Source organism: Amyelois transitella, chromosome 2, assembly GCF_032362555.1.
Source record: "Amyelois transitella isolate CPQ chromosome 2, ilAmyTran1.1, whole genome shotgun sequence".
Lineage (NCBI taxonomy): Eukaryota > Metazoa > Arthropoda > Insecta > Lepidoptera > Pyralidae > Amyelois > Amyelois transitella.
Window position 1 is genome coordinate 11,557,042 of NC_083505.1, and position 25,556 is coordinate 11,582,597.

General features: G+C 34.9%; 3 protein-coding genes across 5 annotated transcripts in view; 1 reads left to right on the forward strand and 2 right to left on the reverse strand.

Moving 5' to 3' along the window:
* Window positions 1-25,556, reverse strand: part of LOC106128974 (protein spire) — a 150,345-nt gene that overhangs the window by 8,088 nt on the left and 116,701 nt on the right. For all 3 annotated transcript variants that reach the window (XM_013327375.2, XM_060945481.1, XM_060945475.1), the window contains exons 9-10: window positions 5,944-6,059; window positions 596-707 (exon numbers count right to left, since the gene is read on the reverse strand). In XM_013327375.2, coding sequence (XP_013182829.2) covers window positions 596-707; window positions 5,944-6,059 — 228 coding nt within the window. The remainder of the gene's footprint in view (window positions 1-595; window positions 708-5,943; window positions 6,060-25,556) is intronic.
* LOC132902001 (uncharacterized) lies at window positions 18,113-20,606 on the forward strand. The gene is made up of 2 exons (XM_060945493.1): window positions 18,113-18,532; window positions 19,811-20,606. Exons 1-2 carry the CDS (start codon window positions 18,355-18,357, stop codon window positions 20,395-20,397), a joined length of 765 nt encoding a protein of 254 aa, XP_060801476.1. The 5' UTR covers window positions 18,113-18,354; the 3' UTR covers window positions 20,398-20,606.
* LOC132901999 (uncharacterized) lies at window positions 18,534-21,203 on the reverse strand. The gene is made up of 2 exons (XM_060945486.1): window positions 20,737-21,203; window positions 18,534-19,757 (listed from the first exon to the last, which is right to left on the reverse strand). Exons 1-2 carry the CDS (start codon window positions 21,021-21,023, stop codon window positions 18,839-18,841), a joined length of 1,206 nt encoding a protein of 401 aa, XP_060801469.1. The 5' UTR covers window positions 21,024-21,203; the 3' UTR covers window positions 18,534-18,838.

Here is a 25,556-nt window from a genome sequence, read left to right on the forward strand (position 1 = left end):
AAAACACATGCTGTCATACATTCGAGGGTCTCGTCGCAAAACTGGTGGTATTCGTCGTGGGAAATCCTGGTACGTGGTGGGGCCCGTGGCGGGTCTTCTGTATCAGGAACGCCAATGTGAGGAGTGCATGAGGAACAGGACAGTGTGTTGAATTTAGTCAATGACATAAGTAGCTTTGCAGAATTAAATTTTTGAGTCACATTTCTATATTGTTTTCTTCATTTAGGCAACTGTTTGTTAATATAAGGATGTTTTAGTAGTATTAATCTGTACTTGATTATATCTTTCTAATCTGACTAAAATAAGTATTATAAAGTAAATTATTTTTGTAAAAGCACAATATTGTGGTGCATGCGTATGCAGTATGCGCCAAATTGTAGGTATTCTTGATTGTTCTTACGTCTTCCAAGAATAGTATTTTTATTAAATTTGTTTGAAAATACCCTACAGCTAATCTAATTTTAGTGCCATCGTCGTTTTTCAAAAGTCTTGGTCTTCCATCATCCTTAAGAACTGTCACTATAGTCTGAAAAGACAATACACCGTGAGCTTGAAGTCTGTTATCCACAATAGGATCATTAAGAGTGTTACTCACCAGTTCTTTTCCAGGGTTTGGGTGGCTGTGGGGCCGTATGCCTTGGGAACGGCTGGGGCGCGAGGACCTCTGGACTGGCACAGGTTTCTGTATCATCCTCATCTTCGTCGTCCTGAAACAATGTTGCCAGTTCATGTTTTAATTTTGCTCTTAGGTTATGAGGATTTTAAAGTTATGGTGTAATTATTTTTTTAAATTTCTATTCTTAAACAATTTCCACGAAAATTTAAAGTATCAATTATATTAAAACTAACTTTCGGGTTTATAATATTAACGCAAATTGCCATAACAGCTCTTCGTTAGCACAACACTTATATGGAAAAATGTCCCAATGCAATTACACATTCAGTTACTCATTTTATCGTTCAAAGTGAAGTAGGCTCCAAAATGTTGCAATGATTTTGTAATATTTACTAACATAACTAGCGCCGCCATATTTTGCATAGATCTCGATTATAATCACCCTCCCTTCACCACGTTTCTCAACTGTCTAGCTCCTTAACAGGTTATAATAAATAAGCAAACGTAAAGCCAAAATTGGAGGTTTGGTCAAAAAAGTGGTGTTATAGTTTAACCTATTACAGAAATGTAGAAATAATGTGTGTAGTACCTACATATCTACTTACATCGCTGGTATATCCTTAATTGTTAATGTAATTTCCTAGGTGCTACGTAATATAACTAAAACTGAAATTATTAAAGATAATAAAGAAGTGAATGTTAAATTGAGAATGTATGTGTCTATCTCTTGTAGGTGCATTATGGATCCTATTTTAAAGACCTTATTTATGAGTAATTTTCTAGTATTATATCGGCACAGAGTAAAAGGATAGTTTGTGATGTTTTTCAACAAATTTAACTTCGCACTAAAATACAAACATTCAATGGAGAGTAGAACCACAGAACGTCTTCTTTCTTGGCAGCCAGTTTCTCAGAAAACTAACTGAGTCATCGACCTAGCCCAGTAAAGTCAATGATGCAATTGTAAGCACTTTATGAATTTCTTTCGCGGTAATCGCGTTTTGCACGACATGATGGAATTCGTAGTTACCTAGTTTCTTTGATATTTGAAAAAAGTACCACACATATAATCACGCCTATATACGCCTTGCCGGGTAGACAGAGCCAACAGACTCGAACACTTCACACCACTTCGAGTAACAAACCCATAAAATTGGCATGCATTCGTTAACTAATTAACTTTTGCTACGCCAAAACCATCTAACTGACAAACATAACGTAGTTGTATAGAAAAACATACAAAACATATCACATATATACATACACACAATATCTAGCGAAATGACCTTACAGGTCATACATAGGTTGGTGAAAGTTGTGGAATGGACCTTAAATGTCAAAGTTGGAAGGCACTGCGCCGCACTCCATTGCATAAGATGCACGGATGCAGGTGAAACACAATGGAACCTGTCTTGAATCTGTAGCTTTTGCTTGTGTAATGTATAAACATACAGATATTTGAAAGTGCTACTCGTATTTTGAGAAGAAATTATTACCTAGTTTGTGTATTAAGGGAAGAAAATTTGGCATTGAAAATCACTTACATAAGTACCTTGTTCTTGTTTCATTTTTTATTAATGAAATAAACTCCGTTACGAGCACGAATAATGCGCGATTATTTGCATCTTTTCCTTTTTTTTTTTAATAAAAAGAAATATAACTAAGTAGTCTATAATAAAGCTGGGTACACACTAAATCCAAATGTTATGAATATAGAATAGAATATAATAATAACCAAAAAATATGCTCGTTCTGCTTATAAATTAGATGACGCAATGACAGAAAATTACTGACAGTTATAAAGGCAATAGAAAAAATAAAATAAAGGAATCTTCGTTTTTCATCTGTGGCACGTTCCATCTTTAAATCGTTCCGGCGGCTCCTTGAAACGTAATTCCATACGAGTTTCTTTGAAGAATGGCGGCAATAATCTTGTTTATTAATGAGCTGGCATATAGCCAAACAAGGACAGCACGTGAAGGTAGTAGTAACATCTCATTTTTGGCAGATCGCCAGCGATTATGACCTTATAGATGTGTTGTATAGCATGTTCATCATTACATAAATGTCTTTTTCGTGCCCAATGCGTTCAATTAGTAAAAATATATTTCCGATGCTTGCGGTCTTTTTAATAAACTCAATTGAACAAATATTGCCTCGGGCTCCTTTCATTGCATTGCAACCGGCTTATTGGCCGTTCTAAAGTTTGTCCCACTTTTGAAAGTAAGTAGGTATGTATGTGGCACACGCGAAGAATTAGAGTAGGCCGAAAAATAATACGAAGGTTCTTCAACTTTATGGCATTATAAATAAGGCACTTGTTCGCAGAAGAATGCAGTTTTAGCATGCGTTATGCGACAATGGGAACCAAAACCGGTACGTTGCATGTCTGCCTGAATGGAGTTTTTGTTGGGGGCTGGTTTTCTATGAGAAACATGCATCACATGTTTTTTGACTGGTTTATTTTTAGAGGATGCTCTACATAGAAGTAAATCTTTGATTATGCCTGGTAATTAAAAAAAAAGAAACCTAAGCATGAGGAAGAAACAATGATTAATTGTATATGGTAGTGACTATTTTAAACTGGAAACAACAGATACATGCATTTTAATGATATGTATTTAATCGAGAAATTATATAAACATTGTATAATAATTAATCCCGATTGTTTATCAGACGAATAACATTGTTAGGGCACATTAAAAGCCGTTCAATTCAATAGAAAGTTTACTGAAGTTTTGTAACATGAGCACTTATTTATAACCTACTTATATAAAGAATGATATGAAGTCAAATCCTAAGTCAATCACCCGGAGCAAAAAAAATATCCAAGTATCCAAAACTATTGTTCCGATGAAACAAACAGATATTTCATGGAAATTGACCTAAACTGTGTCTTGTTTATACAAGTGTAACGGTTTGTTATGAAGGATACGCGAGTACCGTTAATTTCGTCGAGGCACTTTAATTGGCAAGTATTTAGACTGGCACTAGTTTTTTTTTGGCAACGAAGATGTTTACACTTTTGAATAATTATAGCGGGAGCGATGATTTGGCTCGACCGCCACCATAGGGAAGTTCTTCCGCCAGGCTAGGTGTTATGCCTGGGGAACCGTGGTTCCGACGATGTTGTGTCGGAGTTTGTACATATGCTCCAATCCGTGAAATCTTTGCTTGCGCGATTTAGACTTTTCGCTGATAGCGTCGCGTGATTTTGTTTTTGTAACAATGATTGATTGAGTGATAATCATTCTCCTAGAATTATTCTCGGTTGCATCCTAATCTCTCTGGGGACCGGCGGATGCATTTGATCGTGATTCTAGATTGCCTAAGTTAGATCTGTAATCCTCTGTATTCTCCGGAAACATTTATTTATTTCCTTATGTACACAAAATTATGTACAGGAGCATTTTATACAGTAATTGCAGTACACAGTAAGATGCTACTTATTTCAATAGACATCTCTTCCAGTAGAAACGTGAGAGGAGAGATGAATATTGGAGCAGTATTGCGTAACATCTTTCGTTTCTGTGTTCCAGTTTGCTTCCTGGCTATACTTAGACCCGGTTACCTCACCACTCTGAAAAGGAGGCCGGAGTTTGCCCTTAAAGCCTCCTTGAATTGGGTGAATCAGATCTATAAATGAAGCGATTCCCGTCCAACCTCTGCAATTTTTGCATAGAAACCAGACCAATATTAAATATTACCATATAATACGTAAACATCTTTCCTTTCAGTATTTGACTATCTGTTTAATTTCGTAAAAAGGAACGGAAACATGTAACAGGAAGCTAGATAAGCGCGTTGATTTATCGAATGAACGCATACGACATTTAGCATGTATTAATGAGGTCTATATTAGATGAGTCTCCCGATTAATTTATTTGATCAATTTATCTAAATTAAATGTTAACATTGTAAGCTCTGATATTGTAGAATTCGCTGCGCTAATTGTAAATATCAATAGCAAGTGATTACAATAACAGTATGAATTAATTCAGATACACATGTGGTGAGCTCTCTTCCTCAAGGTTGTCTGTCACCTTACACCTCACTGAACCTCTTGATGACTAGTCACCGAAACTGTATCTATCTCCCTAAATATTACACCACAGTTTTATTTATAAAGATATTTTTACGAGTACCGACGTCGTTCTACCATCGTGCCATTTCAAAAGCTTTTTATTCGCGACGGAGGTTTTCCTCAGTTTTGTTCGTCGGTGTTGAGGAGGCCTTGTGTGACTGGGCCCTTAGCCTGCGTACTAAATCATAGCGTCGAAGCAATTTGAGCTTTACTCATTTGGCTTAGTGCCAAAAGCTGCTTGACATGGCTTCGTAGCGTATCCGATACAACTTCAGAATAAGCGCCCTGAATGTAAGCGTTGATGTATCGGCGTTCGGTAACTTGCTTGTATTTTTTACGTCATGACTGGTTATCAGTAGCATACCGACTTCAGTTGATTTTATTGCATCGTATAATTCTTATTGACAAGACTATATTGCTGCATTCGAAGGCCTCATGGCGCAATGCCCTCAGAACTAAGATCCTGGGTTGATCCTGACCAAGAATGGTTCCCTGGTCGGGTCCAAATGGAAAATATCTTTTCCATCAATAAAATTTATATCCCATAACGCCATTACAGAGATCTCGAACTTTGGGACTGAATCTGTGTAATTTTACCGTAAAATAAACTTAGGTATCTAAATCTTTAACGCCATGTTTTCTATCAATATTATACTAGCGTTATTGTTATAAAATAATTATTTCATGCTTGGGTGATTTATAAAGCAGTATTATGTCATATTTTATACGTCTTCTACACTGCTGAGTTGCAAAGAACCAATTTATTTTTTGCCGATACGGAGCAAGTACTTAATAAGGTACGTTCACCGGTTATTGACACATCATATGCGGTTAAGCTTGCTTCTTTGAAGTTTTCCTATGATATTGAACCTTATTATGGTACAAAGTTTAGGAAAATTAAGGCTTTGAATCGGGTTAAAATATTTTTTGAAACTATTTTTACGAAAATTTTTGGATGTGTCTAGTTAAATTGTGTTATGTCCTTAAATTAGCTTACCTACCTATTTCCTACTTAGGTATTTGCTGATAAAATACCAACATGATAAAATGATAAAAAGGAATCGTAAACTCATTATTGCAAAACTAAAAATCTCATCGACATGCCTTCTGTTTTACTATAATCCGCTTCTTTTAATTTCTTCAAATGGTGCTATCATTATTATGGGGTATTAGAAGAAGCGCCATTAAATCTTATTAACAGATTACGATAGTGTTATTTTCAAAAAGTTCCCATAGGTCCTACCTCAAGGTTGTCGAAGTCCACTTTGATGAGCCTCCTCTGCGGCTGCGCATGCGGCGTGACGTCACCCCCGCGCCGCGCCTCACCCCCGCCCGGCCCGCTGCCTGAACCGCTAGTCGCTGTAACAAAAATATTTTTTTATAACTAGGTACTATAATAGTTTCTTTATTACCTTACTTTCGGTTTTCATAAATTATAGGAAAGCCTATCTTAATGTCCCTTAAACGACATTAGAAGCCTACATGTCCAATGTCAAATCTCTGACCTATCAGTTGGCCACCCAATGGTTTATTTTGTGTGTTGATATGCGAGTCAATCAGTTGACGGTAAAATTAATAGAGAATTTCACGGCTTAAATCACTTACATCATGTAAGTGATTTAAGCCGTGAAATCACTTACATCATGTAAGTGATTTAAGCCGTGAAATTCTGTATGATATGTATGAAAATGTAAGTTACATGCTGTTTAAAAAGAAGTATATTTTTATTTGTACTGTACAAACAGATTCACTAAGTACTGACGATAGGTTTAAACAATTTGATACAAATTTTTCAGCAATAAAAAAATCTATTAACTGAATGTTACGAAGAATTTTAATCAAAAGAACAGATGACTAGCGTCCATCATTAATATGGACGACACCACAATGTTTTTACTCACTTCATTAAGTGAATTAAAGACTAATGAATTCAGGAGAGTAAGTAAAACTAATGTCCTACATAAATCTCACTTGATGGTTAAGACGCTCGTCTAAGTTCACGCTAGTCAAGTTGGTAATCACGTATACCAGTTAGTTAATAGTTTAATATTGTAGATCTGTATCTGTAGTAAAGTAGGTATTTGAATATTAAATTTTTATCTTCTTATCATTTCATTGCAAATAAAAAAAAACTACAAAATACATTACCTTATGTAATTAATAACTTAATGTATGGTAAGTAGGTTTATTCGAAAATATAAAATTTGAAACTTCTTTAGCATATCAATATAAAATCGAAATTTACTAAACTTGCTGGGACTTAATTAAGTTGGACTTGCCCAATGTGTGGGTCTTAATTAAGTTGGACTTGCCCAATGTGAAGTGAGTCTTATCGTCTCGATCACACTTAAGTCACGGAAGATATCGGTTTTCCCAGATATTGCTTTTGCCATCAACGCCCTTAATAAAACCACCGAGTTTTCCTTACATTTCGGGAAAAAATAATTTTTTTTTAATTCGTGAAGTGTAAGACCAGTCTATCGGATCCTGTTAATTTAGACTTAAAGACTTAATCACTAACAAAAAGAGCATTTTCTACGAAGGCGGTGTCATAAAAGTATCTAACTGTGAAGACATTTATAACATTTTGCTTACAGCATGTAAATGTATCACTTATTGTGCTGTAAATCGCCAATAATACCCCGGTTTGGCAGCGACAGCTGAAAATACAGTTACGCTAAAGAGAACAAATATAATAAATATATACGGACGGAATAGATTAGGGAACAAACTTTACCAAATATTTTTCTTAACCGAAACATACGTTCAGGGTGTGACGCCCTCTATCGCTTTAATTGTGTTTAAGTAATGGCTCGTAAACGCGTCGTATACAGAAGAGGGGGATAAATGTGTCATTTGAAATAACATTTCTTACTACAACTTGTATAAGTTTGCCAAGGTAGCTAAAATTGATATAAACTTGATTAAGGATGTAATTGAGATTGAAATAGTGCCAGGTTGCTGAACGTGGCCTCTCAGTCTTATTGGGACTGTCTATCCCGCAAAGTATATAGATGTGATTATATGGATGTAAACTTGATTAAGAAACTTATGGTGATATTGTCCCAAAAACCACATAGAAACGACTTGTAGCCTTAGATACTCAGTGATTTTGACTGGGCCGTGTGCAGAACTGACCACCTTTTTAAGGGCATCGGAAGAAGAAGATCTTGATGAAGAATTTTATTTTAATAGATAGAAGATGTGATACATACATACATATAATCACATCTCTATCCCTTGCGGGGTAGACAGAGCCAACAGTCTTAAGAAGACTAATATGCCACGTTCAGCTGCTTGGCTTAATGATAGAATTGAGATTCAAATAGTGACAGGTTGCTAGCCTGTCGCCTGAAGGAATAATCCCAAGTTTATAATCCTATCCCTTAGTCGCCTTTTACGACATCCATGGGAAAGAGATGGAGTGGTCCTATTCTTTTTCCTGTTGGTGCCGGTAACCACACGGCACATGTGATGTGAATGATACTTTAAGAAAGTCCTGATGGAACTCGAATAACTGAAAGAAATCCCTTGTAGAAAAAGACAACGATATGATTTCTGGCCACATGATATTTTCTTACTACGAAGTATATAAGTAATCTAGGTATCTCTTTAGCAACAGGTCAAGGAATGTTGTAACCAGTACATAATTGTCGGATAAACGTGTTGCCATTGTACGTTTCATTGTTCATAGTTGTTCTCAACAACATTAATAGTAACAAAGCAGAGATAGGACTTATGTTTTATGTTGAAATAGATAATTATCTCTTGAGAGATTCTATGAATTAAGACTATTTAGACATTAGACAAAGATCTGCTAAACATGGTACATTAATTTTGTGGTGTAAAGATTTGGCTATCACATGTCTTATCTTTTAACATATAGTCACGTCTATATCCCTTGCGGGGTAGACAGAGTCAATAGTATTAAAGAGACTGATTGGCCACGTTCAGCTTTTTGGCATGATGATAGAATTGAGATAGAATGTCTGTAGTAGATGTAAAAAATAAAAAGTAATTAAAAAATTCCAAACTAACGAAGTGACCTGAAGGTATGGCTGGTATTACGTAAAAATGAGAAAGAGAATTAAGTTAATTAAAAACACAAATAACAAAATTCGCACAGGAAAAGTCATGAGAAGCTTCTAGTTACAAATTAAAAAAAATACTTTACAAGAACTCAGTAACTAATCCGATTATCAAAACTGTGTTGTAACTTTCTGATAAGACTTAAAACTCACTCTAGGCCGTAAAATCTCGGTATTTCTGACATAGTACCAACGCATAAGTATGTTATCTATCTTGTCCCAAATCTTATCGTATTATATTGCAATTGATGTAGATATGATGATTGATAGTGACTTAGTACTTTGGTCAATGTACGAGTATTAGATATAGTAACGCGTACAAATAATAAGACTTGGACATACTCTGTTGTAGTCTTAGTGATAAACAATTACTAGAAATGTATAATTAGTTTATAGTTAATACAGTACGCTAATGTAAAATTTATATTTCTAAATACATACATATATACATATAGGTATTCACGTCATTGCGGGGTAGTACTGAAAGGCCACATTCAGCTGTATGACTGTCCCAATTTTATTAGTCTATCCCTTAGTCGCCTATTATAACCTCCAAAGGAAGTGAGTGGTTCTAGTCTATAGTGCCGGAAACCACACAGCAAATTTAATGATTATAAATACATACAGGCAAATGTTAGGTCCATAAATTATTCTAAAAAAAGTAGAGATTTTCAAGCTAATATCATTGTTAAATATTTGGTAATTTTCCACGTAAATGTTATTTTCCAGCGAGGAAATTACAATTAATTTATAACAGGTAAAGCGCCTGTCAAGAGCGACGAAGGTTTTGTTGATGAGAGAGAAACGTTTACAAATAAATGAGATTTGGATTTTCGGCAAGCTATTAAAATCCACTTTGATCCAAGCTATGTTTGGCTTTCTAGTAGATAGGGTTTCGGAGATCAGTTGTATTTATAGTCTATCATAATGTATTGAAATAACGGTAAATAAACAATCTTCAAATGTTAATAAATAAATTATTTTGAGAATCTTGTAAGTACATAGTCTTTAGATGATAAAATTCTAAATATGACAAAAACATGTAAGCATAGTCTACCCAACAGTGGAACATTTAAAAGATTACAGCCCTTGCGGGGTAGCCAGAGCCAACAGTCTTGAAAATACTAATAGGAGACGTTCAGCTTTTTGGCTTACACACTATCTTTAACTAAAAGATTTATTATGCTTTAATGTATAGATGAGAGTATCAGTCTTTCAAGACAGCCGGCTCTGTCTACCCCGCAAGGCGTCATTAGGTATATGAATAAATGTAATGTATGAGAGAAATCATGCTCTCTTTTATAGCAATTAACATTTTGGAGGTCAATATATACAATACAGCTACGCACCTTGATACTTTCATATCATAAATCACTGTCAGCTTCATGCTGTGGTTTCATGAGATCATTAATTTTTCTTTCAAAGATTTCGCGTCTCTTGTTCATCCAAGGACTGTTTAGTCAACAAAGAAAGTTTGTGTACCGTCGAGTAATCTTATGTTCTCACTTAGTTGTGAGTACAACACTTCTTTTTAAAGGTAATTCAATATCTTTTCATGGTGAAACCTGAGCTTAAGCCTTAAATAGCTAAGGTTTTCGGCTGCGTGGGTCTATACAGGCGATTAAAAAAAAGACGTTATCACATTTATTTGACATCTAGCTCTGTAGCTAATGCAAGTGCGAAAAAAAACTCTAAAACAACAATTATAACAAAGGTAAAAGGCATTATACATACAAAAATATTATCACGTCTTAGTATATCCCTTGCCAGATAGACAGAGCCAACAGTCTTGAAAAGATTGAAAGGCCAATTGAGCTGTATGGCTTTATTACGGCATTGAGATTCAAGTAGTGGCATCCAAATTTATTAGCCTATCCCTTAGTCGCCTTTTACGAAATCCGTGGGAAAGAGAAAGTCCTTAAATATATAAATAAATTTATATGGTCAATGCAATAATAAAATTCAAGACTAGCCAAATTGAAAACACAAGAAAAGGCAGTTGCGTAAACAGTTAACCACGATATTATCCAATAATATTCAAATTGGAAACACTAGAATGACGTCTATTAAAGAAGAAAGTGAAGGCGAGAGAACAAGAAGCAAATCAAAACTAGGTTTATTAGTACTCTCCTGAAACTGAAACTTTAATTAATTTAAAACATTGTTACAAACTACTCTGTTAAGAACTGTTATAAACTTTCATAGACACAGATTAGCGCAGAGAGTCGTGTTAAAACGGCACTTAATCACGCTCAACGTGGGTCCGCATTGCAGGCTCCTGAGGTGGTAATCTGCAGATTAACAGGTCAGCTTTTAAAGATCGTCGTACTTATATGAAAAATTCTGTTCCCGTGGGATTTGAGATAAAATAAGACACGTATTAGTATTTGACAATTTGATTTAGAAACAGTCTTGCTGCTTGCTTTACCATTAAGCGGATTTACGACTAATGCACGCACCCAAATTTTCTATAAACTATATTATAAGACAAAATTTGTCGTTTTGTATATACTGTAAACCAATGGTTCTGTCAACATTATTTAATAACTAAAACCTAGTGTTTTATTCATATCTATCTAATAATAACATACCAATATATCTAAAAATAAATATCATATATATCTAAAAATAAAACCACTTTCTTTTAGTAAATTGATCAAATTAAGGACGTATTGGCAAAGGGTCAGGTCAAGCGTTCCCGAAACCGCCACTTGCATAAAGAGAGTTATGAATGTGGATGAAGTGAAAGAAGAACGCAGAGATCGTAGCAAGTAGAATTGATGTCGATTGATGATATGATTTGTTTTAGTTTAATAAAAACAACAATAAAAAAAATGAAAATTGCGACATTTTCAATTTAGGTTCGATAATATCCATGTATAGGGGATTAAACATTAATAATCATTCAGGTTATCTCGGATGGGAACTCACTAAGGGGTTTTCATATAACAAGGAACACCCACACACAAAGTTAATAAGAGTACGCCTACGAGGATCATATTTCAATTTCCTATCCATTTTCTATGAACTCTGATAAATTAATCTAAAAATACCATTATATGTGGAGCATGTAGAGCATTTTACGAAAGCAATTTTCTTTTTTGTCTTTATCTCTTTAAGTTTTACAGCCAAAACACTTTAGAAACTCTAAAGTATGATTTTCAACTGATTTTAAGAAATAACATTTTAGGAGCTGGATATTTTTATGCATCATTATTTAGCATTAGCATTCCAAACAGTCGATTTTTTAAAGATATTTATTTATTGAAAATTTTATTACTAAACAAATGACCAAAAAAAATAGCCCTTCTAGATACATACATACATACATACATATAATCACGTCTATATCCCTTGCGGGGTAGACAGAGCCAACAGTCCTGAGCGGACTGATAGGCCAGGTTCAGCTATTTGGCTTTAAGATACAGCTTAGTTTAATCGAAAATTAGGTCGTTGGTGGTCTAATCCAATATAAAGACACCAAAAACGAATCCAAGCTGGTTAACCAGGCCGTCGAATGGCCCGGATACGTGTTTTCACTTACAGTTTCAGTTAACTTTGCGGGATGAGTTACTAAAATAGACGACCCCTGACATTTCAGTACCTGGACATCAATATCATAATGAAAGGTTAACTTCAATATTTAAAGGTGAAAGGTAAATACAATAATTGACAAGAAGAAATCTAGTGAATAGTTATAAGTACCTATAGTAAAGTCTCTCTCTCTGCTTACACAAACTGTGTGACTTTTTCGGAATTGTTCCGAAACCATTAGGCATAAGAGTAATAAATAGTATTATTAGGCGCAATCGCTTAGCAATAAACAAGAAATAATAAGTAACGCTTTTAAAAATAATGGTTTCCACAAATTTCAAGTAAATTTTCGTGAAAAGCGATGCCTTCAAAGTTGCCGACCTTTGTAATTTTTCTTTGCAAATATATCTGCTGTCTTTTATATTCTTTTAAGCACTCTTTGCAAAGTAACACATGGAAAATGCAAAATTTCCCCGCGGTATTACTTTGCCCTTTTTTGGAATGTTTTATTGTCATTCTTGCCAATAATTTTATTAATTTTAATATGAGTACTTAAAGATTTGATTTTATGTGTAACGTATATTATATTTTCAACTCTAAAACAGTGAGTATTCATTGAATGTTTATTTATTTTATTCATTGAATAAATTTATATTTGTATAGATAATAGATATTGTTTCCCTTAAAAATTGGGTAATCATCGATATTAAAACTTATTCATTTCGATCATATAAATTTTCTTGTTTATGTAATCGTTTGATAAGTATTTTATAAATAAACAAAACACAACAATAAATTTTACGATCTAGTCAAATTTATCTCAAGTCATAAAAAGGGACAATATTACGGGACTCCTCATTTTTTATAGACTGCAAACAATACAAAAGGAAGAAACATTACTCGTCATGGCCGTAGCGACGCTGCCCCAGTAGGCTTTGTCTTGCGCGACGTCCAATGCTGGCTCTTCAGGACTTCGCACTGGCTCGATAAGACCAGAAACCGGCCTTGTACCCAGCAGCAGGGCCGCCGGCGATACTCTCGAACGACGCAGCTTGACTGATGGGATTCCAGTCACGCGAAGAACACGCGAAAATCGCGGGAATATTTTTGAATACCGAACACTTTGTTTTTATATTCTTACACTAACTTTTTTATTTTTAATGCAAGTACCTACCCTTTATTTTATAGGTTTCAATGATTCTTTATTTATAATAACTAATGTATGTACCTTTTAACTACTATTTTTTATATAAGGTTAGATAGTTACAATTTGACGCTATGGAATCTTACTAACAAATGTAGAGTCGATAATTTTATTTTAATTAAGCAATTAATTGACGTGTGAAATTAAGCTAATTTGATTTACGTTTCACTACACATTACAACGACACCGTAATCAAGCACATCTGTTCGCACTGCGTCACTGTTGAAAACAATAGTCGTTTCAAATAAAGACGCGATGAAAATAAAAGAAAATAGCGATAGAATATCACAATTCGATTATAACCAAATTTGCAATTTACTATGATTAATTAAAAAAAAAATCTAACGTGAACGAACGTATTGTAAATAGAGGGTGCGTGTATAACTCTTGGCGGCCGTCGCCATATTGGAAAACGGGGGTTGTACTCGAAGACGCATGCGCGGTGGAAAACATCAAAAGTTCTTAATTCAAAATGCCGCCCTTACTACAGTCCTTGCTGAGGGTGAAACAGGGGTGACCATTGCGTGATATATTAGGGGAAAAACGGGACTTATTGAACGGAACTTTCATTGGTAACTGCATTCATGAGATATAGCATTTTCACGATGACGTCAGACGCCACGAAAACATAAATATAACTTGTTTCATAAATCTGTTGGACCTACATCAATCCAATTGGATGTGACGTCTGATATAAGTGTAAATGGAAAAGATTGATAGAAAGACATCAACATGAATCAGATACCTAAGAAAAACTGTCCACACATTTATCACGCTCCATTTAATACGCATTACGTTTTGAATTACGCTCTTAGATTTTAAATTGTAGAAATGTATTATGTAGGCCTGAATATTTTTTTTGTAGCAGCTGGCTTTGTAATAAAAGAATAATTTAAATGTTTTTTTTTGTTATTTCACATAGGTAATGTTAATACCTATGTAAAGTACCATTTAAGTATTCAGTTAAGTACCTCGTAGATATATTAGTTTTACAATAGGATGGATAAGTTATCAATTATTTCATTTTCATGGCAGTAACTTAGGGCAGTTATGATGAAAAATAGGTACCTATGTCGAATTTTCAGCAGTAATCCGATGAAAACAAATAACTTTAACAAGAAAATGTACTTAAGTACATGTTCAATTCTAAATATTTCAAGTCATTAATATCTATTTGTGAACTAAACTGAATTTCAAACCTTGAAATACACTAAACAAATTAAGCTTAAGCGACTGGACCTGCCATTTCAAAATCCGAATGAAGAAAATGGTGCTGTGTTACAACATCATATAGATTTACCGATAAGTTCAACAATAGCCGAGATAGAGCCTTGAGCATGTATTGAACCTTTGCATGTCGTGCTAACTTGAGCAATCGAACATACGAGCACAAAGTAAGCGATAGCACGTTATTACAAGGTCACATGGAACAGATTTATAGCAGGAGGGAAAAATAACGAATTAATTAAATTGGAATTTTTACCAATTTTAAAATAAGGTTTGAAATACGGCATGGGTATTCGCAATCGCAATATTAAATCAAAAGACAATCTTTAAAGAAGAGAAGTGTCGCGTAATAATGAACAATTAAAACAGAAAAAAAGACCAATTTTTTAGACAGGTTATCGCGTGTAAACCCAGGGCGGGACGCTAGTAAATCATAAAACCAATTTAAAAGAATGCTTTTAATCAAATTAATGGCGCCTATTAGTGCAAGGCATCTGCTATACAAATACAATGACTTCCCTTGAGAAAATCTGCATTTGTGTTGAGGAAGCGATAGTACAAAAAGCAGATTAACAAGTTCCCATGCCTGTTAAGAGGGAAAGCCAGGGTCGAGATGGCATGCAAGCTGAGTCAATAAGTAGTCACGAAAGGTGTCAATTCATTCTTTTAATAAGGTCGATGTGATATGGTCTTTTGTTGTTATTTACTCTGCAGGGAACCGAACCTTATACTCACACTGATAGCTACGATAGCTTTTGTAATTTTTTTTTATTAAAAATAAAAAAAGGTTTGCATTTATACTTATTGTTGTTGCTTAGGTCAGATTGTTCATACCTCCAAACTGGTTTACCGAGTATGCTCATATCATACAAAAGGTCAGTTCAACAAAATTACATATCAATAATTGGAACACATTTCTAATCTAAAATAAATAATGTGAATTTCAATGTAAACACAGTTTTCATAGACATGGAAATACCCAGGAAAACAAGCTAAGTAATTAATTAAATTATAAGCAAATATTATTTAAATTTATTAGCAAAGATGAGAGTGATTAAAAATAATTTGTTTGAAAGAGATTCCTAAAGAGGCATGTAACATCTTCATCTTTATCGTCACTTACCTACCATCATGTGAGATAGAAAACAAATGCCTTATCCAATCTACACTAATATTATAAAGAGGAAAATTTTGTTTGTTTGGTTGTAATGAATAGGCTCAAAAACTACTGGACCGATTTTAATTGCAGACCTTAATCACAAACTCTCGATCAGATCATAATATCCACAGTTCCGAATGAGGGTAACCTTGTGCACATGACATTTACCAATCACTAACAGGAATGTTGACCACTAACAATTAATAACAAAGAACAGGATTTGTAAGACAAGTAACATTTAAATAAAAAACATAATGTTAACAAAGGTTCTGTAGTCGGGTTGGGGAGCTATTTTCATCTTTGTAAGAATTACATCAGTCTTATTTTGTAATTTAACAAATAACATAATTCTAATTCGTGGGCCATTAGGAAATTACATAGAAAACCTATGGCATTTACAGAACTGTAGAAGGCTTCTTACAACAAAGTTTGAATCATCAAAATAAAAATAGGTAAAAAAACTTTTTAAGTTAAACGGTTTTATGTTAAACATACATTGCAATGTTTAATATAAATGTACTAAAAACCAAAAAATAATAAAATAGATACAGTCGTGGGAATTATAAACATATGCATAGACTAGACTAAAATAAAACCGTGGGGCACGTCAATTGTCTACAAATTATAGACTTAATGTGCGATAGAAGAATCGTTTAATTCGTCGTTAGGCAGTTGGCCCGCAGACGGTGCGCAAATTACTTACTATTTTGCTGGCTAGCGAGGAATCGTTTCACTGCTCGTAGTTTGTCTTTAATCGACAAAACTTATGATAAAAGTACTACTCGCTCAACATTATGAAACCCTAAAACTCGCTTAATCGAGCTTGCTAACTTGTTTCCACATTCTAGCCCTACTTATCACACGTCCATCGTTGTCGGTTGAACAACTGCCTAATTATAGTGTAACATTACAAAACAAACATTTTAATCAACGATTGTAGACAATTGACGTGCCCCACGGTTTTATTTTAGTCTAGTCTATGCATATGTTTATAATTCCCACGACTGTATCTATTTTATTATTTTTTGGTTTTTAGTACATTTATATTAAACATTGCAATGTATGTTTAACATAAAACCGTTTAACTTAAAAAGTTTTTTTACCTATTTTTATTTGTTTTTGTAACGAATAAACTCAAAAACTACTGGACCGATTTGAATGAAATTTGGCACAGGGATAGACTTAACCTTCAGGAGTAACATAGGCTACATTTTATCCCACTGCTTAGATTTTAATTTTGAATAGTAAATTGTATTCTACTTGTTGAGACCTTTCATTTGATACCCATGTTGATGGGATTGATAAAACCTAAGTTATCCGCCATTTTGTAGTGGCCGCCATCTTGGATTTCAATTTTTTATAGTATATTGTATTCTGCTTGTTGAGCCCTTTCATTTGATACCCATATTGATGGGATTAATGAAACCTAAATTATCCGCCATTTTGTAACGGCGGCCATCTTGAATTTATAATGATAATGAATAAACATAATTATATTGTCACCAAAATCCAAAGTGTATACAAAATTTCAGATTAGTCGGTTGACAGGAAGAGGGTGAAATTTGAATTACTAAATTTGACCCAAGAATAAATAAAACAAACGGGGTGAGCTAAATAAAACCGTTTAAAAAGCACTTTGGTATGCAAGTCTCAAATTTAATCCTCGGGCTCGGAATATACAGAAATAGCATCGTTGCGTTGTACATCGCTATAATTTGAGCATTTATCTTAATTGCTTGATTTGAAAGCTACGTGAGAGGAGCTTCGTGTTGTGTTGTTGCCAAATTAGGGTCAAAACAAACGATCTCTTCCCAATTTGTTATTATATACGGTACACAAATAGAATGATTACCTTTTTTTTCTTCTTTTAAGAATCAGACTTGATCGAATTTTAACATTATGTCATAAAAAATAACATGAATTTGAATTTTGTATAAAAATTTGTATATATGAGGTAAGTAACCCTCCACCGTATGTCAACTGACTATTTCCCGCTGTCGTCTTCCGGAACGAAAGATAAATCTGTATCCTAGTGTTATGGGATCAATCCCATGGGACTTCTAAGACAAAATTGTCTCCGTTGTCGTACCATGACTAGTGGGATACGCTTTTTTTACTTCTTCCTATATTTATGCGATATTCAATAAAGATCAGCTGAGATGAACAAGCTTAAAGAGATCACAAAAGAAATAAACACTAAGGCCGTGCGCTGCGTTAAGCGGGTGCACGGCGCGGGCACCCGCGCGGCGTGATGTTTCATGTAAATTCATAGAGCAGCGCTGCGTAAGGCGGAACGCCCGTCACACGCGGCGCGGGCGACGGGGGTACGCTCGCGTGTCCGTGCGACGGAGCACGCGAGCGGAGATGTTTCTAGAAAATCAGTGAGCGCCGCTGCGTTATCCGTGTCGCACGCGCCGTGCTTGTACAATCAAGTTGATAAACATGAGTGATATTGATACGGAACGTGTTATTTTAGAAGTGCAATGTCGCCCCGCTTTATGGGATCTGTCTAACAACTTGTATAAAGACAGGGATGCGCGTCAAGCTGCATGGCTCGAGATTTGTAAAGAATTATACGAAAATTATGAGGACTTCAGTGACACAGAAAAAAAGTCAACAGGTAAATTCTTACTTTTTATTATGACTTTATAAATTTATTTACTACATAATTATTTACTTCTTTCATTTATTAAGGTGGGTACAGACTATATAACATAACATGTTATACGACATTGCTATATAACAAGTTTCAGATAATGTGGACACTGAATGATATAAAACATGTTAAAATAACATGTAATATGTTACATAGTCTGTACCCACCTTTAGGCTTAGTAAACATTTTGTATTTACTTATGTTAATTGTTATTTAACTATTGTATTGTGACCTCTTCACGAGCAAATTTTTTTTAACTTAAGTAAATAATCAATAAATACAGCGATCTTGCCACGATACCTTACCGTTTGTGGCAAAGTAATCAGCGAACTGATCTCGTATTGTATACGAGTTTCTTTGAACTAGCCCAAATCCATTTGTGATATCGCGGATATGGCGGGGTGTTATGACAACATCGCTGATATTACCGAATCCGTCTCTTTTTCGTACAAAATTATGCATTATACAAATTGCTTTTATGAAACAAATGGCATGTTCTCTAGAAACGTTAAGTGGACGATGAAGTATTCGAAACTTATTGGCCATTATTCCAAAGGTTGATTCAATGTAACGTCTAGCTCTTGACAATCTATAATTAAATATTTTCTTTCTATGATCCATTGCAATAGCCCGCGCATATGGTCGCATAAGATGTGTAGACAGTCCAAACGCTTCATCTCCAACTATGACGTATGGCACTGGTGTGGTAGCTGCAGTATTGGTTGGTTTATTATTTTGTAGCACTGGCAATGATTTTGGAGGAGGAATATCTAATAGCTCATCCTGCATCTGTTGAAATAAAGTGCTGTTGGTGAAAACTGAAGAGTCAGATTCTTTACCTTGTATTCCAACATTTATGTAGGTGAATTCATAGTTTGCGTTACACATTGCAAGCAAGACAATGGAATAGTAATGTTTGTAATTGTAGTAAAGTGATCCGCTGTGAGGTGGTCTTATAATCCGTATATGTTTTCCATCTACAGCACCTAAACAGTTAGGAAAATTTGTGTTGCTTAAAAAGCCTTCTGCTATGTCTTCCCATCGCATACGTGTAAATACTGGTATACATTCTTCTTTCAGTCTTTGCCATATAATTTGACAGACATCATTAACAATTTTTCGGATGGTAGATTGTCCCGCATGGTACGCCAAGTGCATATCCACGAAAGTATGTCCACTTACTAAGTACCTGTGAAAAATACAAAATTATTTTTTAAGTATGTATTATTTTTCATTTTTCAGAAAAAAAAATACAAGCGCGATGGAAAACCGCGAGAGATTGCTATACGAAAGTCAAAGCTAGTAACAAGAAACTTAAGTCTGGTTCTGGTGCTAAAAAAGGAAAAGGGTACAGCTATTATAATATTATGACTTTTCTGGACTCTAACAAAAGAGTAGAAGGACAAGAATCTTTGGAAAATTCTCAGGACGACTCTTCGGGTCATACAAGTACACTTGAATTGTCCCAACACCCAATAGTTGACACTAGTGAGGTGTTAATACCTGAGACCAGTACATCTGGAAATGAAAATGACACAGCAAGCAGAGAAACGCAAAAACAATCAAAGCGTAAAAAGGCGTCGTCGCCGACTCCTTTTGAAATACAATTATTACAATCCATACAACACAAAAAGGACGAAGAAAATGATGAAGACTTGTCATTTTTTAAATCTATTATGCCAAACATAAAAAAATTGTCTACATATCAAAAATTATTGTTTCGATCAAAGGTATTAAACTTATTAATTGACATTGAAAAAGAAAATGTTATTACATTGGAGGATTTATCGAACATCGTACTGACAAATGACACTCAAGCAGAACATTAATCCTATTATCAATTATTTACTGCATTTATACTCTATTTGAAGAAAGACAAAGATTGGAAGTAGCCTTATAATATTGTTAATTATGATAATTACAATGACTGTGATTTTGATTTACTTTACGTATGTACCTACACTACCAAATTGTTATACTTAGTTCTCATTAAAGTAATTGTAGATTAAAATATTGTTAATTATAATAAGTGATAAATCCAATCACTGTGATTTTACTGTTACTTATGATTATGATAAGTCCAATAACTGATTTGGTTGTATACATGCGTGATCTTGACTGACAAAATAAAAATATTTTATATCAAGAAAAACATTTTATTTACTTACCTTGCCGTTATTGCCAACCTCTCTATTGGTAATATAATTGATACACTTCTTACTTTTAGAGTATTAGCACTATGTTTCAAATATGGTTCAAGTTTCGAAAATAATTCATCAAATGTAGACGTTGACATTTTAAAATACTTAAAAAATCTCCTCTCATCTTCTCTTAATAGCGTAAACTTGGTTACAAATTCTCCACACAACATTCTGGACGAGACATATGGGCTGATTGGCTGCCGCTGTTGTCTACGTCGTCTTTTGGCTAGGTAGTATATCAACAAATAATCCATTATGAATCGACTGTACACCCGCACGTCTAAAATTGTACTGGCGGCGCTGCGTTTAGCGGGAGGTCGTTGCGGATACCCGCGACGGGCTATTTGTCCGCGACGGAGCACGACGCGGATGCCCGCGACGGATGCCCGCGTCGGATGCCCGCGCCGTGCACCCGCTTAACGCAGCGCACGGCCTAAAAGCATTTCTAGTCTAAGTTGAGAAAATTACAGATCTTTACACCAAAGTAGTTTACTCGATGGGTCTATTAGATAAAAGGCAAATAAATAAAGAAATAACAACCAAAGACGGAGAAGATCGGACGAAAAATGATGCAACTACAATTGTCGAAGTAACGGTAACGGAGGCGCTTGGTGAATGGCAAACAGCGAGGTTGGGTGAACGTCTGATTGTTGGCTTCATGACGATAAAGCGAAATTGGAGATCGATGGGGACTCAAAAATTGTGATAATTTTTAATATTATCTGAGTTGAATCTGGCTAAAGGTCAACTTAAATAATTAGAGAAGTTTAACCGACGAGCTTGCATGAAGAGAGTTATGAGTGTAAATGAAGACGAGAGATGCAGGGATCGTGGCAAGTTTTATTAAAGAATATTTAACACGGATATGAGTATAAAATCAACTTTGATCTCATTTATTGTCTGTCATCTAAATATTAACATACTAGCTAACTATGTTCACAGTCGTCACCAGGAGTGTTCTCCCAAAACACTTTTCATTGTTATTGAACATTGTGACATTCATTGTTTAAATTGTAGTACAGTTGAATAAATAAAAGGCGACTAAGGGTTATCCCTAATATACATACTTGGTAGTCCATTTTTTAAGCGATGGGCTAGCAACCTGTCACTATTTAAATCTCAATCCTATTATTAAGCCAAACAGCTAAGCGTGGCTTTCAGTCTTGTGATGAGTTTTGGCTCTGTCTACCCCGCAGGGGATATAAACATGATAATATGTTATGTTACAGTTGAATCTCCGTCATTGCAGCTAACCCAATCTATACTAACATTATAAAACTGAAGAGTTTGTTTGTTTGAAAGCGCTAATCTCAGGAACTTACTGGTCACTTGTCGTTTATCACAATAGCTTTCTCTTGTCTTTCCTTTTAAATATTATTTGTATAATAAAAATCTAAAATTATTATTTTACAATAATTTTAAATATTACAAGCCGTGCGTGATAAACATTGTTCCAACTGTGTATGAATAACGGTGCTGGCATCAGGTCGTGTGTTTGTTTGTCGGTGTTAAACGTCATAACAAACTTAACGTGTACATTGTACAAGTGATAACTTTATCGGCCCACACACCACCCACGACAGGACGTGAAAATTTGATTGATAGTTTGAGCAAGAAAACTTTTTTTGTGTCATTACTTTTTGTCAGATAGCAGCCGCTCGTAGTAAAATCTTTGCAAAATATTTAAACGGCAAATAACGATATATAAATATAAATAAATATACCTATACGGGACAAATTATATCTACAGATTGTGATAGACTCTAAGTTAGTTCGAAACTTATGTGTTACGAGATACTAACTCAACGATACTAAATAAATACTTACATAGATAAATATCCAAGACACAGGCCAATAATAAGACAATCGTTTCTCATCATGCCCTGGCCAGGATTCGAACCGGGTACCTCCGGTGCTCACACACTGCACTACCCCTAAGCTAAAGAAGTCGTAGAGATAAATATTAAAGACCCCATGCCAGTCAGAAAAAGATTTATAATGGCCGACTAAATAATAGGCATCCTTCATGAATCCTGAGCCTTCAAAGCTGAAGCTATAATCGGATCGAATCCTTCTGATATTATATGTGTGAAAGTTTGTGATAATGTATTTTTTTAACGCAATAACGACTGAACACATTTTCATGAAACCTTGCTGTTATAATTACAGTTTAGACATTGTAGTAACACAATAAGCTAAAATTAAAAAAAAAGTCTCTTTCGATAATTATTTATAAACCACTGGAACTAAACAGCCACGAATCTAAATAAATCTGATTCAGGTGTGCAATCAGGTAATTTGATATTCAAACCGGATCATGTGCGATACTCATTTTAGTTAATATCAAGTAAAGGGAACGCACGCAACCTTGATATGCATTTGATACAGATTTTAATCGACAAAATCAATGTTTGACGAAAGACTTAAAAATTGTATTATGATTTTTTTTTAAAGTTTTAAGGTAAGGTACTACTAACAGGTCTGTGAACATAATGCTTATAGCATTCTTTGCCGGTCACCCATTAGAAAATTAAGAAATTGAATCAGTTTACGCCTGATATATATATTAAAAAAAAGAATAGGACCACTCCATCTCTTTCCCACGGATATCGTAAAAGGCGACTAAGGGATAGGCTTATACACTTGGGATTCCCCTTTTAGGCGATGGGCTAGCAACCTGTCACTATTTGAATCTCAATTCTATCACTAAGCCAAACAGCTGAGCGTGGCCTATCAGTCTCTTCAAGACTGGTGGCTCTGTCTACCCCGCTAGGGATATAGACGTGATCATATGTATGTATGTATCATGGGCGACGATGCAAAATTTTGGTCATTTGTATAAAAATGGCCGTTAGTTTGTTTTAATCATACCATAAGTATAATATGTGGATTATTATGTGATCAAAGTACTAATGCTGATACTGACACACTCGCACATACATATAATCAACTACGAAAAATTTAAAAACTATATAATTATATTTTACAAAATAAATATGCCGTAAGCACATAAATAAACCCACCGACCCCGACTAATAAATTTCACGACCTCTTCATGACTCTATTATAAGCAATACCGAGACCTGGTTTCAGAAAGAAACCTTTGCAAAACAGAGTTCAATGTCTACTTTTTGTGTCAACATTATTTTGCATACAAAGCGTTTCTCGATCGCGAAAAAGTATTTTTAAATACGCAACGTCAATATTTCTATCAATTTGGTAGTGGTTAAGAATTAAATTTTACATTTGAAAATTAGTTACAGAGTATTTCTATCAGTTTGCATCCGGAAATAATTTGTACACTTGGTAGTTTAATTGCCAACGGATGATCTTACAGTGACGGAAATCATCCTGCACATTCAGGAGACTGGCTATGTGACGACCTTGACTTGAGCCGGGTTAGACACGAGTCGCTTCTTGACCAATCCGGACTTAACCACTCTGGGGGGTCCCAATCAGACCCAGTTGGCTAAACGGTAGTTCTAATAAACATGATGTTACTTTATGAAATGGCCGAGAATCTGGTGGGTCAATCACAATAAAAACACATTATCAGATCTTCGTTCAAGGCGTGCCATGTCTAGTCATCATCTTCTCAGTCAAATCGATAGTCTTTTTTTTACTAATCTATCAATCAGTTATATTCGTCTAAATTTCAAATCAGAGCGTATGTCTGTCCATGGAGGCTGAACGGCCGCAACATGAAACTTCAAAAGGTATTTCACTACAATTAAGGTACATATCTACCAAAACAAATCTAAAGTTTTAGGCTTCGGTCGACTGATTACTTCGTGACTGGTAAGTCTCTCGGAGCAATTTGCCTATACTGTAACGACTTATCTGTCTGTCTGTGGAGCCGTGTCGTAAGAACTCGCGGGAAAGGCACCAATGACACGTTGCTCAAATGCAGTCATATAGATAACGTTCGAATAGAAAAGCTGTTTTTTTTTTTGTATGTTGCTATACATTCCATTATAGGTGTGATGAATGTGGATGAAGCGAAAGAAGTTCCATACTTGAGATCGAGTGACAAGGGAAAATATGTACCCCTTCGGAATAAGCGCTTGTTTGCTTATGTGGTGTTATTAATTAAAATCGATGCACCTCATTGTTAATTGAGTATCATTTCTAATACCTAGAGACTATTCTCACACACATAAAGATAAACATTATATTAAAGTGTCCCAGTAAACGATATTTTTTTGCTTTATAGCGGGTATTAATTCTTTAAAACGTAGGCGTTAAATGCCTCGAAATGAGGTCGAATCGCCAAGTCATGGTTTTGGCGTGCTCACGACTTTGGAAGGTTAAAAAATGATGTAGTTAAAACAAGAATTAAAAATAGTACTGAAGCTCAGGTTACAGGACTACATAATCATTATTAATATTACTAGAGAGAGACAAGAGAGAGAGAGATATCATAAGGAAACCGGCACATTCAACTAGATGTTTAACTTTGATCCAATATGAGTGAGGTGCCCCTGCAAAGGCTGCTGAGGTCAGGAGTCAGAAGTCGCTTCGTGTAAAAACCGGACATACCCAATTCAAAATTCTGGTCCAAGGCGCACCTCGGATTCCTCTCCGGGGTGGTGAGGTCTAAACCGGGACTAACGGCAAGAGGAAAATGACACTTATGTTAGGTATATATTCATTGAAAAATTAAAGTTTTATTTAATAATCATATAAATTAATGACCAGGAAATGTAGACGGAATAAAGTGAAATAGCTAATAAACTTTTTCTATAATAATTTGAGAGCGTTTGACCTTATCTGCCTTGCGGTAAGCA

Bases quoted from the DNA above. Each gene is read 5' to 3' on its own strand.
- LOC132902001 (XM_060945493.1), top strand. From the start codon at position 18,355: ATGAGTGATATTGATACGGAACGTGTTATTTTAGAAGTGCAATGTCGC. The intron at 18,533-19,810 runs GTAAATTCTTAC...TTCATTTTTCAG, and splicing joins CACAGAAAAAAAGTCAACAG to AAAAAAAAATACAAGCGCGA.
- LOC132901999 (XM_060945486.1), bottom strand. From the start codon at position 21,023: ATGGATTATTTGTTGATATACTACCTAGCCAAAAGACGACGTAGACAA. The intron at 19,758-20,736 runs GTAAGTAAATAA...TATTTTTCACAG, and splicing joins AGGTTGGCAATAACGGCAAG to GTACTTAGTAAGTGGACATA.